The sequence below is a fragment of the Limulus polyphemus genome, unplaced genomic scaffold, assembly GCF_000517525.1.
Source record: "Limulus polyphemus unplaced genomic scaffold, Limulus_polyphemus-2.1.2 Scaffold1383, whole genome shotgun sequence".
Taxonomy (NCBI): domain Eukaryota; kingdom Metazoa; phylum Arthropoda; class Merostomata; order Xiphosura; family Limulidae; genus Limulus; species Limulus polyphemus.
The window spans coordinates 206,209-222,526 of NW_013666993.1; the positions used below are offsets into that span (position 1 = coordinate 206,209).

At 35.0% G+C, this 16,318-nt stretch overlaps 1 protein-coding gene across 1 annotated transcript in view; it reads left to right on the forward strand.

Annotated features, from left to right (window-relative positions):
- Window positions 1-3,124: 3,124 nt before the first annotated feature.
- LOC106463349 (forkhead box protein O-like) overlaps window positions 3,125-16,318 on the forward strand; it is a 31,112-nt gene continuing 17,918 nt past the window's right edge. The window contains exon 1 of the mRNA XM_013923372.2: window positions 3,125-4,297. Within this exon, the coding sequence (XP_013778826.1) occupies window positions 3,926-4,297 (372 nt within the window). The 5' untranslated portion in view covers window positions 3,125-3,925. The remainder of the gene's footprint in view (window positions 4,298-16,318) is intronic.

The window sequence follows — 16,318 nt, forward strand, 5'->3', positions numbered from 1 at the left end:
CAAAATTCAATAAATGGAAATGCTGTTGATAAGAAGTTCTACTCGAAGCTCGAAATGTCGTGAAAAGATAATATACATGAGAAGGAGTTTGAAGAAGAACATGTGAAGTAAGCTCAGAAGCTGTAAAAAGAAAATTAAATAATGTGGGATCCTCGAGTCCTTGAAAAAACTTAACACGAAGCGCGAAACGCCTCGAAAAGATCGTATAAAATAGAGGATCCCGACGATAAAACTCATTACTTTACATACTGTAACTCGAACTCGAAGCTTTCGTCATTTTCACGACAGTATATTTTAATGTTTGCTTTAACAACACATATTTTGTAGAAAAGATCAGATCATAATTCTTCAACTTCATCTACTAACTAGATTTGAACGAATATCCTCTTCATTGCAGTTCTAGTTTGCCTGTTGCGATTTCTAAAAACAAAGAACAACTAGAGCAATGTTTTGTTTATGTTTGTATTGTCTAATTTAAATGTACACGTACATTCATAAAATGTAATTTATGTAATTAATGGAGTACTTGAGTATAGATATTTGAATATTTAAGTAAACACATATACACACTGAAAACCAGTTATAAAGCTTACTTTAAATGTTATGATTAATATCAAAAAAGAAAATACAAACAAAAATTGATACGGGTTCAAGAACTTTAAAATATGGATATACAGTCATCTCACCAAAGATTTGACGTGGTTTGATATTGTTACGTCTCCGTTCGTTAATTGATTTTCCGTAACTTCGTTCCGACGAAACTTTAGCGACACAAGTCCTTTCTTAATAAAACTGGTTTATTCTTTCCGAATACAACTTTACGATACACTTAATTTCAACAGTCGCGCTATAACAAACGCTATAACAACGAACGTTAACTTCAACAATATTCTCTGACTGCAGTTCAATTACTCATTACCTACACATTCTGTCCCGTTACGTTATGACCATCTTATATATACCAGACTACTCCCAATCTAGTAAATGCTAGGGCATTCACGAAGGAACAGGATATTCCTAGAAAACGTGGCTTGACACTAGTCACGTGACCTCGCTGACGCTACAATATTAAGAATTGTTGCCTATACTCTCTGTAAAATTAAAATTAACAAATTATTTCAAAACTTGCTTTTTTGTTTTTGTTTGAAAAATGTACTTCAGTTGTTGTGGTGAGATTTTGCAATGAGGTCATTCCTGTTGGCTGTGAAAATCACGAGGAAGAGAGTGACATCAGTGCGGAAGAGTAATAAATTAGGTATAAGACATTTATAGAATTTAAAGCCATGTTCAGTAATGTGACAATATTGACAAACATGTAACTGTGGAAGCTGCCGATAAGGCCGTTGTATTGATCAATATAGCATAGAAATACTACAAAGTTGAAATCGAGAAAGAAATGTAAAATATTGGCTTAGTGAAACCGAAATTTAAAAATCAACACAGAAATGAAATATAAGTCACGTGACTATACCAGCCGTCTTCAAAACTGTAGTTCTCAGGAATTGGTAAGCGCTGAGTAACTCATGCAAATATAAAAGCAACCCTAAAAGTTGATGTTAACAGGAAAATGTACTATGGACTGGAGAAGTCACGTGATCAATAAAGTGGCATAAATGTAATAGCTTTAGTAAAAGGGCGCAGAAACTTGTGCCAAACAGAAACAGTTAAAAAATCACTAGAAAATTAATTAAAGGCATGCTGATGGGATGTTGAATACAGTGAATTAAAATGAAAAGATATTTTCTGTGTACGATATAGGTATATAACACTTGATTTTATGAAGGTTTTAAGTGTCGTACTGCTTCCGGTAGCTCATCGATAAGTTCGGGGGTTTATTATATAACGCTAAAAATTTGGGATTCGATCCTTGCGTTGGCAAAGCACAGATAGCCAGCACATAATGTAGTTTTGCGCTTAACAACAAACAAGTAAACATTTAAGATTCACAACACTTCCACCGCTCAATTTTTGTTCAGTGACCCCCGTACTATCCTACTATTACTGTACTTGTTAGTAAATTTAGCCACAAAACGTGAGAATTGTTTTAGAAATATACTTGGATTTTATGTGATTTTCAGCATTGCCTTCCTACATATATGTTTAAATGAATGAATATCAAAAGTAATTAATCATTAGTCCACTTGTCGCATTATAATATTGGATAGGGCATTGTTATCTGTGTGCAACTTGAATGGAATCAGAGTTCGTTATAAGTCTAGCCCCCAGTGGCACAGCGGTATGTCTACGGACTTACAACGCTAGAAACCGGGTTTCGATACCCGTGGTGGGCAGAGCACAGATAGCCCATTGTGTAGCTTTGTGCTTAATTCCAAACAAACAAACAATCGTTACAAGTCTGGCTGTTGGTATTTGGCACGACTCTACTGCACACTTAAAATATAGCTTGTGGTTGATTAATGACGTGCTTATATTGATTCCGAGGTATGCAAAACCGTGAAAGTAATTTTTTTATCATCTTTATCACAGAAAACAGAGATTTATAACAGTTTATGGAATCAAAGATTGAGCTGTAATCTAACTTTCCTTGAACATTAGGAATTTCTGACTGTGCTCCTTTTTACAAAAATCTAGGGATGTTCCTGTTATATTTGGGCTCTTTTGTGTGTTTAAAGTTCCAGCACTTGCATTACCACACATTCTGCTCTAACCGTTTGATATTACTACTAATCGATGTGTTAATACGTTTTTTTATAACTGTCTAGAGCATAATATACCTTAGCTGATTTTACATGGTTAACGACTGTTATAGGGAATTAAGTATGATTAATGATAATTACTTATTGCTCTAGTTGTAACTAAAGGTGACAAACCGTATGTTTATTGTCACGTATTCGCTTGTAAATTTACACATACTAAACCATTTTTATGGCTACTTTGCCACTTTGCTATTGCCTTTTTCGCACTTTTGTTCTGTTTATCTTCTACAAAACAAATAGCAAATTAAGCAATCGTAAATAAGCGATTCAGAAAATGCACATAACATTTCAAGTGAATGAGCAGTGATTCACCACGGCGTAGCACGTGTACTATGAAATTGGCCAATAAGAGCAACGCCTAATGTGACGTCATAGACGCCACAAAGTGCATGATGTTGTGCTGAAGGTGCCGTGCGCTGTGAATTTTGCCACGATGTTCTCGAAGCTATACTTTTTATATAGTTTGGGCACAGTATGAGGTCAGATTTATTGTTAAGCCAATTTACCATATGTTCCATCGTTTGTATCGCTAGGTAAGAATAACTACTAATCCTTAACACTTTCAAAATATTGGAAATTCCTTCACGACAACGTGTATTTTAAACGTTTGTGTTAACCTGGTGTTGGAGGCACGCAAGTTAAAACTGGCTACGCTGCCGTGTTTGAGTGGTCTTCTGCCCCCTGCTGGCATTAATTTGCGAGTAGAAATTCCCTAAAGACTACAGATGACTGTGTTACCATATTGCTTGAGTAATAATGATAAATTATGATACTGGGTCTTGTAAAGTTTTATCATCGTGATCCGACACAGTCACGCCACAACTGTGTAGTGGAACGAACGTAAGCCTTTTTGTGTGTGTGTGCTATGTTTGGATTCAATTCTCAAGGCCAAATTTTGTAATCAGTTTGACTATGACGACATTGCGCAATGAAATGTAACTCTCAAGTGAAGTTTTATACATCCTCATCATGTAATAGTCACCACGCACTTATATGGCAGGTTACATCAAGGGTATTCTATCATTTTTCCTAATATTAACAGTTAAACTATAACTTGTACAAGCATAATATAGGCATAGATCAAACATTATTTAATGTAAAAATGTGCAATAATTAACCTGTTTTATTTAGATTATTTTGTTGGTTTCAAATGTATTTCAGTCACGTTAACAAGAGTATTTTGAATAGTTTTTAATATTAAATTTACAATGGAGATACTAGAAAGTGAACCCACTTTTGAAGAACAAGGGGAATTTCGGGCGCGTTCAAATACATGGCCTTTACCTCGCCCTGATAACTTCAGTGAAAAAGAAGAGGAAAAATCTGGAGGAACGACAAAGGTCAGTGAACAGGGACAAGGTTCACCTCATTCTGATGCCACAATTGGAGGTCAGCTGCCCAAGAAGAGTTCAACACGCCGCAATGCATGGGGTAATATGTCGTACGCAGAACTCATTACTCAAGCTATTCAGAATTCAACAGATAAACGATTGACCCTCTCTCAAATATACGACTGGATGGTGCGAAATGTGCCGTATTTCAGTGATAAAGGGGACAGTAACAGCTCTGCTGGATGGAAGGTTTGTATGCTGTTTAGAATGTTATTAGGCTTAAATGTTTAGACGTAACCAAATAAATATTGAATGGTTATGTACATTCACAAGCATTAGATATTATATCACATCTTGATGTTAGTCTCTTCAGGTGTCAAATTTTCAAAAGTAAAAAGGAAACAGTGTACTTCTGCACTGTTGTTTCTAGTTGTTAGACTACTAATATTGAACAAAGGGCTTACAACGATTATGAGTAACTAATGAAAATTAGTATATTTTACATTTAGGATAAGTATGCGAATATATATATATATTTGCAAATTACGTATTTGATTTTATGTTTAGCGTAGGATTAACCATTGCATAAAGTCGTATCATAAGAGTACAAAATAGTTCTAATATTGATGGATAAAGCAAGTTTAGATCAAGATATAGTATATATTTAATCTTGTTAGTGATTACGATTTAAAAAACTACTTATGAAATATGTTTACTTAGGAATTATCATCACCATATTACGAACTGTAGTACAAAATTACAAAGAATTAAAACTAGTATTCACATCAACAACACAAGTTTTGGACAGTTCTTTAGGCCACATTTACAAACAAAAATATTGTGGCTTTTAAGTTGGAGCAAAAAAAATCAATTTTTAATTTCTACTAAGCAAATGTCGGGGTTATGCAAAGATATTTGATTATCATTCCCTGTATTTAAAGATGCGCTTACAAGTTGTACTATTGCATGGAATAAAATATAATTCGAAGAGTTTAGAATTTCGTCGATGGAACTAACAAAGATACTTTAATTGTGAAGTTTGGTTTTTTACTTCATTAGTTGTTTACCTTCAAAAATTCAGGACTTCAAGAAAATGTATATATACTATAATAATAGTAATAAGTATTTGTTTTTGTATGTTTTGCGTTTAGGGTAGAAAATCTTTAAAACATAATTATCATATATCGCGAAGTATGAGAGAGGTTTTCGGTGTAATTATAAGATTCTAAAGTCATTTTTAACGTTTACAAATACGTTAATGAAAAGAGCAGATACATCAGTAGGGTCTGTATATGGAGTTTAATGTTAAAAGACATTTGTGTTTTATTTTTGATAGCCTGTTAGATCTCAGTGTTCTGTGTTCAGCATTTGTTTCTATAGTTTAATAAAGAGGAAAACCTTTTAAAAATATGTACTGGCTAATTACGTGAATCATGTTTTTTTGACTAACACAACAATTGGAAAAGAGCTACATATTTATTATAGGATTCTCCATTCAACTTTGGCATTTGTATATGTGATATACCAACAAGAAAAGCTAGAAATTGAAAAAGCTTTTGTTGGTTTGTTTTGAATTTCGCGTAAAACTACTCGAAGGCTATCTGCGCTAGCCGTTAATAGTTTTTAAGTGATAGACTAGAGGGAATGTAATTAGTCCACATCACCCACCGCTAACTCTTGGGCTGCTCTTTATCAACGAATTGTAGATTGACCGGAACATTATAACAACTCTATGGCTTAAAGGGCGAGTATGTTCAGGAACGGGATTCAAACCCGTGACCTTCAGGTTGCGAATCAAGTGCCCTAACTACTAGACCATGTTTGATCCTGCAGCTGTGCTTGAAAGATGGTTGATAATTTAGCACACGCACAAATATCAGGCAGGCCATGTAAGGATGGCCCGGATTGTTAATCGAAATGGTATTTTAAATATATCCTCAGTAGGTGATTAGAACTTTACAATACTATACAGTGCTTCCTTTTATAACAATATCTATGTAATGACTGGGTCACAAGTTCTGGGAATGTCTATAGATATAGCAGAAAGTTTGAATTTCTTGTTGTTCTTTCTTCTATTTTTGTATTACATGATAACCCAAAAACCAAAACAACCAATTCCACTGAGGTGACATAGTTTCAAACGAAGTATCCGCTTTTATAAGTATTATTAACGAGTAGTAACTTTAAAAAATCATAATTCTAGTATAAGCGATTGTATCATTATCCCTTAAAGTTAGTTTTCTTTCATTAATATTATGTTACTTTAAAATGCTTACGTACAGGGTGAAACAGGAATTACCAGCGAAAAACAGATAAACAATAAATATAATAGTTGGAACCTCATTGTATTTAAAACTTGGTTAAAAATATATCCTTCCTATTGAAACACTGCATTAAAAACAACAACAAGCAAACAAATAATGAAAAAAAGTTTCAAAAAAGGTAGTAAATGTAGGGATGGCTAATATCAATTCTTCAAAAACAATGCAAGCAAGACAGTGGAGGTAGCAGAAATAGGGTAAATTAAACTCAGTTGTGATTGAATAGTTATAAACATTGCTATATGTTAATTCTTGCCTGTGCTATTATGTAGGGATGATGCAAATGTAATTCTTACTATCTTGTTTGCATTGTTTTCGAAGGATTGATATCAGCCATCCTTACACTTACTTCCTTTTTGAAATGTTTTTCTTTACTTTATATATATATACTAATAATGTATGTTATACTTCTGTTTTTTATCAAAACAATTTCAAGAAAATCATATAAATGTCTTGGGTTCTACAGTTCTATAGTTCTGATTTAATTTCCTAAATGGCCCGGCATAGTCAGGTGGTTAGGGCGCTTCACTCACAATCTGAGTGTCGCGGGTTCGAATCCCCGTCCCACCAAATATGGTCGCTCATTCAGCCGTGTGGGCGATATAATGTGATTGTCAATCCCACTATTCGTTGGTAAAAGAGTAGCGGCAGGTGATGATGACAATCAAAATATGTTTACAAGTATCGGCCACTGTCTTGGCTCATGCACGATCATAACGATCCAAGAAGGAGCTTGGAAATAAATATCTGTGACCAAGAGTGTGGTAAAACAAATGAAAGTTATAGAATTTTTGATTTGACAATGTGAACTGTATTATTCGAGTTACTGCGTATTAGTAACCCGAATAATCCAGTCATTATATTCCATTGTTCTCGAGTTGTATCATTAACATCTGAATGTGCTGTATTTTAAAATTTATCAAACCGGAAACGTTAGGTCTGTGAATTGTAGGTGGATTTCACCGAAAAAACAATGGTGGCAAAAGCTATCGCTGTCTTTGGGAAATTTTCACAGTTGAGTAAATAGAGTGTGTAATGAGCATAGATGAATAACACACGTGCTTGAAGATCCTTTTTTTTCTCAAAAATTTTATCGCATCTACAACGTGTTCCTCCATTTTGTAAATAAACATCCGCAAGAAATAAAGGTCTGCGTAAACGCAGCTATGCCTATAGTTCTGATTAGACGGTGTGAATCAGACCGCGTGACGAGACATTTGATACAACTAACTCAGACGTAAGTGAAGCAATAAGAGAGCTGCGGAATATAACGACGGGATCATTCGGATGAACATAGTAGATGCATAGAAACATAAATGCAACAGTTACATCAAGGAAAACTGCTGTTTCTGTCAGCGCAACAAGCACTTCGATAATGTTTCCGCGAGCTGCTATTGTTATATCGATGCAATAATAATGTACTACTGTATTGTGGCAGTTTAAACTTATATTTTAACGTGTAGTTTTAAACATGGATTCTAAAACAGTCGAGGTAGCATAACACTGTCATGCTAAGCAATTATAGCTGTAGGCTCCTTTTACTCCCCAAAATATTAGTTAATAAAATATTGATTTTTGTTTAATTAGTATTATATCATTTAGAGTTATGAGCATGGGATAACATTTTGAAATTCTAGGATGCTAAGCGCCGCTGATAGCTGTGACCCCAGAGAACTGAGCAAGGTCTTGTGGCACGTTATTAAAGACTGTGTATATTTAAATACCAGTCGATTCCTAATGGTAAACAAGTATAGTGTGTATGTCACGTAGGCGTCATCGTTAGATAAAAAATTCAGTAACACTATATTTTAAGGATACAAACAGAGGTGACTAGTGAATGAGCCCAATCAGAAAGATCAGTTATAGAAAGTAAACCACGTCTGATAGTCTCCTCTGTCACTCTGTGAAAATATAGCTATAAAGACTTCGAAGTCACACAGTTGCATAAGACAACGAAACGGTCGTTTATTAGCTTTGTGGTGTTTGTTTTTTGTTTTCTTTTTTATGGGGGGGGGGTAAAGTAATTAAACTTTTTGTTAATTTTGTTACTCTAAAAATTCTGTTTGAAGTACAAACAACTTTTTTGCATCAAAAAAGTAAAAACATTCAAATAATTCTCTTTCTACTTTATTTTTTTTTCATCTGCTCTTTACGTTGGCTTGGTTTGCAATATTACCATCATACTGAAGTATCTGACAGCGTTCCATAAGACCATAGATGACGGTGACCCCGGACTTTATCCACAGCTCTCGTGAAAAATGATTCGTTCAGTTCTACCAGTGGCTGTGATATAATGCCAGACTTTGCCCGTAGCTATCGTGAAAACATTGTTTGTTAATCTATACTTGGGTTATGACCATTAAAATCTACATTTCTATTTTTTGTATTCAAGTTAAAATAAGTTTTAAAAAAATTGTTATAAACATAAAATACTGAATTGACTGTGAACTACATTTGGTTAGTTGTGTCAAATGTTTTGAAACAAATTTATATTTCATCGAAACGGTGATAATTAGGATGTATTTGTGTGAGGGAGGGGGAGTCACTAAACTGGTTAAACTGTTGACATGAGCTGAACATTTGATATAGTAGATTTTAGGTGTATTCAAAAAGGTAAAATATCTCTGACTATCTCCTCCTTTTTTTATTATGTTATTTAAAGTCACTTATTGTTTCGCTCTATGAAAACATAATATCACCAACAGTAAAACTTTCAGTAAAATTCGTATACAGCTATTTCGATATTTTCCTAATACGTTTTTTTTCTTACCAGATGATGCTGCGCAGTCGCATTTCTAAATTGTTATCAAAACGTAGAGTTTGTTTGTTTCTAGTTGAACACAAAGCAACACAATGGGCTATCTGTGCTCTGCCCACCGCGGGTATCGGAACCCGGTTTTTAGCGCTGTAAGTCCTCAGACATGCCACTGGGAGGTCAAACCGTAGAGAGTGAGAGAAACAGCTTATTTTTGCTTTTCCATTAAATATATTAATAAACTGAAAACAACGTTTTTATACATTGGCTAAATCAGTGTAAATGAATGTAAAATAGGAATATAGAATCATAAGGAAGTACTGACGTTAAAAAAACAAGGTTTACAATTGCCGGATATATTGCATCGTATGTTTTCAAATAAATAAACGATTAAATGGAGTTGTCATTTCAATATCACAATTTGCAGTTTAAATCAATTCTGGAATTAACAAATAAAGTCACGCTTATCGTTTAGTTACACGTGCAAAAACAAATAAACATGGAAATTCCCATATGTTCATAGGCTCTGACTTTTAAATGGCGTTTGGTTTTGCCAATATAGGAGGCCTTACAGTCTCCACACGTGTAACGATAGACAAGCCAAGAACAATAAGGCTTGTCTATCTTTACACGTGTGGAGACTGTAAGACCTCCTATATTGGCAAAAACAAACAAACATGGTTTTGAGAATTTCGTTCAGTCAACTTCAGAACTTCTCGACATTGGTAACTGTATTAGGGTGCTCTCATTCAGTAAAGCTCAACCAGTTCAATTTGAGATGTTTCTCTATTTCCTTGTAAATTACCTGAAATTTAAATTCCTCACCGACGGCTTGGCAAATTTCCTCTAACGTTTGAATATATTGCTGTCCCTCAGAATTCAAAACTGTTTTAACGCGATTTCATTCCAGCAGGAGGCTGGCGAGCCATCAGAGGGTTATGCCCTCTTTTCGTGAAGTGATGATTTTTTTGTATGGGAGGACAATATATATGGCATGAGAGTGGGCAGTGAATTTTGTGTGAGAATGTATTCGTTTTTTGTTATGTGTATTTGTTTCTATTTATTCGTACTGTTTTATTATTATTTTTTCTTCTTTTTCTATTCTATTTTGAATATCAATAGAAATATAGACAAAACAGTTAATCCCCTGTCTAAATATTTGTCTCATAGGTTCTGCATAGGATTATCTGCACAAGCAGGATCGTTTAAAACTGTTTTCCGATCAAGTACATTTTATTGGAATTATGTTTGCTTCTTGTTATGGTGTGAACACCTTTTCTAAACTGGCAAAGCCTAATTACAATTAATTTGTTAACACCCCATTCTTTATTTAGTCCTTTAGCGTTTTTACAGAAGAAGAAGGATTGTATAATAGTATTTCAATCATACTCTGTCCGCCATATCCATTGCTGACGACGCGTTTCAATCAATACAGATCTCATCATGCCGACTAGGACATAACAAACACGGTAGTCGTCGGAACATTATTTATATAAGCCATTTGTATAACAACAACTGTCGAAAATTCGCCAGAACTAAATATATAGGTGATAAATATGTCGTTCATGAACAAATGTGGCGTCGACACTACCTAAGCATATGAAAATTTGCATGCAAAATGCAATTATTCCTCTATGAGCGGCTTTTATAGAAAATTATAATGCCATGTCTATCAGAATCAAGTTTCATTTGATACTTTTGAAAATAATGCTCAAAAAGTCAAGACAGACTTACGCATAAATAATGTATCATGCATAAACTATAAATTATTGAAACCTTACATTTTTCGGTAGCTACATTCCTTGTAAGCTGATTACCTGATTATTTTACTTATCTGAGGATAATATTTCTGTGTTCTTCTTGTCTGCAAGATATGCGTTAGATGTGATTACTTTGGCAGATAGAGACAAATCAATTATTACCAAGTTGATGTTTCTGACATTGTGTTTATCGAAAATGATATGTGTGAGATATTAATGTCAATAGTGTTACGTGTAAAACTGGTATGCTGTTGTTATATATTAACGTACAAATGTAGATATCTTTAGTGTTTTTAAACTGAACGGCACTTTATGAGACAGAAGGTAAATGTCCAGGTTATATACCCCCTGTGGTTCATCCAAAACCATCCATTGTATGGTACTATTAATCAGAGCGAGAACAATCAGTCAGAAGTACCCGCCGCCTACATGGCTACTCTTAACTTAATATTGGATATGGTAGTTACAGTTATAACGATCCACAGTCTAAAGTGCGGAATGTGTTCAGCGTCAACTTGCGTGTCGAACTTTGGACCTTGCGATTTACAGTCCGGTATGCTAAGATATCCCCAGTACTTTGAAAAAAAAGGTAATGGATCAGTGTGTACTACCAACCTTAACATATGGCTGTCAAACATGGCCACTAACAAAAGAGATAAGGAAAAAGATAGAAACCACACAAAGAGCTATGGAAAGAAAAATACTTCATATAACACTACAAGACAGATGGAGAAATGAGAGAATAAGAAAAACAACAAACAAAATAGATGCAGTAAGGTTCATTCTAAGAACTAAATGGAAATGGGCTGGGCATGTAGCAAGGTATTCTGATAATAGGTGGAACTTAATAACAATGTAATGGCAACCTAGGACAGAGAAAAGATCTAAGGGAAGGAAAAAGAGAAGATGGAGGAACGATATAGTGTCGGAAGCAGGAATCAGATGGACACGGTATGCTAAAAATAGCAAATACTGGAGTGGTCTGACGGGGAGCTATATCCAACGACGGATGACTACAGCTTATATAGATAGATATGCTAAGCACCTGACACCGCTTAGCCGAGATATATAGAGACATTAGACAGTTGTCACTAGGATAATTTTTCGGAGCTTATATAAACATAAAGTTAGAGGAGTTTTGATGAACGTTAGCTATTAATATAACCGCGTACATATCGAACTTATATTAAGGTACAGAGAAACTGAGATAATCTAATAATTTTACTGTTTCTGATCGGGATAAAATAATATAAAAGACTTAAAATGGAGACGATCCCAGTTTTACTGGGATGTCTGGTAACCCTAAATATATAATCCCCTGAAATATGTTAAGAAATCGATAGTTCATTATTTTCTGCTATGCATCTCCATCATTGAAATCCTTTTCATATCAGTAAAGGAATTACATAGTGGTAACAATAACAACCTGGCAAAGCGAAGAGGTTGGGATAAAAACAAGAAGAAAACCATATAGTTGTGATGGCTGTGGAATTATGAGTGTAATAAGATAAAATGGTGATAATTTACCTGAAGTTTGGGAACATGCACTAAATGTGGCAAATAAGATAAAAACGTTTTTAGCATTACAATTTGTAAACGTACATCGTCTGACGTATCACGTAGACTGTTAGTGTTGGTTACACATGTTTATATCCCCCTAGTGGCAAAGCGGTATGTCTGCGGACTTACAACGCTAGAAACAGGGTTTCGATACCCGTGGTGGGCAGAGCACAGATAGCCCATTGTGTAGGTTTGTGCATAACTACAAACAAACACACGTATATAAATATGTGTGTCTAACATCTATATGCATGTTTGTGTGTATGTGTCATATATATATATATATATATATATATATAAGTAGAGAGGGCAGGAAGGTTGAATTCATTAAATGTCAGGATTAAAATACAAGCGCAAATGAAGCATTATTACATATAAATATATTAATACGTGTAATATGAGAGCTAGAAAATGTCCGTTAATTCTACAAAAATGTAATTCAGTAGAATTTTATAACGTATGAAGTATACCAGTTCACAGCTTTAACCAACAGTGTAAATATGCATAACATGAACAAAAAGTTGGTCGAAACAGAAAGGTCGAATGTGAACAATGAATGCTCCCAAAAATGTACTAAATATCTCGGAATAGTATTATTTGTAAATTCCCAACTCTTCACCCATCAAGGATTTGAATATACAGTTTCCTCCCTGGTAACTACCGATCTGTTTTATAGGACAATGAAAATTCAATCCTAATAATTCTGGAATAAAAAAGAGAAAATGAATGCCTTGTAAGTCTACTATCATGTCGTAAGTTTGAACCCACATTACAGTATCTTAACGGATGTCCAGCCATCTCTGTCGATATTAAGTTACTTCAAAAGCGGGTAGAACATTATTGAAAATATGCAAAACAGTGAAACATGGAGGTGGGTCTTTAACGGTTTGGGGGTGTTTTTACTGCCCCAGGAATGGGAGGTGTTGTCAAAATATAATGATAATATGAAGCAATAGCCTCTCAATATCGAGGTGTGATATGCAAATTATCAAACACGTTACATTTTAACTTTAATTCTAACTTATAAAAATGTGTGCGTATTTCTAGACTTAAGTTGCTTTCGGGAATCTCCAGCTGACGGATTCTAACTATGCAACGTCTTATGAATGTCAGCTGAGGCTAATTCTCACCACCTTGGGTTGGCTTTACGTTCGCATGAGATTGTTGAACTTTTTTTTTTGTTGTTGTTATTAGCCCAACATCCTCACGAGAAATCAAAGTTGTCTTGAAGCTTTTCTTATAAGTTTTATGACATTGGGTGATGGAACTAGATAGAGAAATTTTTGTAACCCGTATATACCTCGTGCAACTGTTATGTGGATTCGTTCTGAGTCTAAATTGTTTAGTTAGTGCTGTTTTTGGGTTCTGTTGTTCAATTGAGAGTTCTGTCCCTTGGTTCATCAGCAGCAGTGCTAAGTGAGTTGATTCTTTTGTAGATTTCGTTTAAAGTTTAGCAGCAGAACTGTATGAATAAGCACACACATATACATAGAGACTGAAATACATATCGTCTGTACTCCTGTTCAGTCGCCTCTATTTTATTTTCTTTGTTATCTTGTCCATCGTTTCCACCACTTCATTGACATAGGCATATATCCTCACTCTTGCCAAATCCTTATCTGTCAGGAAATTCTGGAACTCTTGTTTAAAACGGTAATGGCTTTCCCGTACGAGTGCCCTCGAATGCTACATTGGTTTGTCATGCAGTGACCAGTGAACGATGTTTGCTTTGAACTTCAGCACAATAATATAGTGTCCTGATAAATAAACAGGTATTTGATAGAGAAGAAGAAAAAAGCTGGCGGTAAAAAAATTATGAAATGCCCTGACAAAAGTTACAGTGCTAATTTAGTTGAAAATTTGTGATACCAGTTGAAAATAAGACAAGCCGATTAAACTACTGCAATTGTTGGAGATTTTGAAACAATTTGTTTGTTTGTAGTTAAGAACAAAGCTACACAAAGGGCTATCAGTGCTCTGCCCGCCACGGTTATCGAGATCCGGTTTCTAGCGTTGTAAGTCTGCAGACATACCGCTGTGCCACTGAGGGGCGTTTTGAAACAGAAATAGAAGGAAATACCGATTGAAAGTTAAAAACAAGAACAACAAAAACCTGGTACCATTCATGCTTGATCAAAGTAGTCATAAATATAAGGCTTGTGAATAACCTACAAAATACTGATTGTTCAGTTTCTTATGCTCCAAAATGACGGTCCACAACTGCAATATTATGTATATATACATGTATATATGACAAATAAACCCTCAATACAATTTTCTTGGATTTGGCACCTTTCGTAAAATAATTATTGTCTTTGTTTGTTTGTGTTGAATTTCGCGCAAAACTACACAAAGGCTATCTGCTCTAGCCTTCCTTAATTTAGCAGTGAAAGACTAGAGGGAAAGCAGCGTGTCATCACCACCCACCGCCAACCCTTGGGTTACCCTTTTACCAATGAATAGTGGGATTGACCGTCACGTAATAATGCTCCCACGGCTGAAAGGGCGAGCATGTTTGGTGGGACGAGGATTCGAACCCGCTACCCTCAGATTGCTAGTCAAACGTCCTAGCCACTTGGCCATGCCGGGCCACTTTATTGTGACTCAGACCTTTGGACCAGTATTGCTGATACTTAAAGGGAACGACAATAATGTTCAAATATCGAGCGTATAAACTGTTATGATGATAATAACGATATGATATCCTAGTTTCCACAGCGCATGCACTTGCTGATTTTATTTGCTGAAGAATAATCCAAACAAAAATATTATATCTTTCTTCAGGATATGCTTTGCTAAACAGTAATGTTCCTTAATCATCTGAGACTATATACACGGTTGTAAATGTTACGTGGATTGCTTCATAACTAACATGTTGTACTGTTTGTTTGTATATTGATAAGCCCGAAGTTACTCAGTTGGATATTTGTGCTGTTTCCATCGATACCCGATGTTTAGTGTGATAAACCTCACATTGCCGCAGAGCCACTTGAGTGCACACGTTTTGTAATATCTGACTATCAACTATTTATCACAGATTGTAAATCTCTGTTAATACGGTTGTGGAGCTGTTTTAGGTTCACTTTCATAATTTTAAGTCAACTTGTATGTTTCGGTAATGCCATCGTCACTCTTATAATAACATTTAACACACGAATTGATCACGTTAAGTTTCAGAGGATAAATTTTTGTAGAGATATGAAATAATACGTAACTTCACAGCATACTCTGCAACCTTTCTTACGGTTGAAATACATTCAACAGTACAGAATTTTGCATTCTGTTCCTCATTATTTGCTTTATCCAAATTAGCCATATTATAAGATAACTTTGATTTGTTGATTAAAGATGAGGCACTAAATCAGCATTTGTAGAGATTACTTTATGGTTACAACAAGAGATTAATTTGAGATGCTGGAAACATCTTGTTGCTGCATTGCCTTGTTTGAGAAGGGTTTTGGAGATGTTGCTTGTATTGTTTTGTCTGGGGATTGTTTTAGGGATATTGTTTGCATTACCTTTTCTGGGAAGTGGCATGGAGATGTTGCTTGCATTGCCTTGTGGAAGTGTTATGGAGTTGTTGCTTGCATTGCCTTGTTTGGTAGGTGTTTTGGAGATGTTGCTTGCATTGCTTTGTTTGTGAGATGTTCCTTGCAGTCTTGTTTATTGGAGATTATTGCTTGCAGTGTGTTATTGGAAAATGTTGTGGAAATGTTGCAGTATTTTATTGGGGAAGTGTTTTGGAAATGCTATTTGCAATATTTTATATTTATAAAAGCGATTTAGAGATGTTACGTTTAGTAGGGGAGACCGGGGCTAGTTGTTACGGGGGCAAGTTGATACAGTGCCTCTAGCTCTTCTTGAGATTAATAGA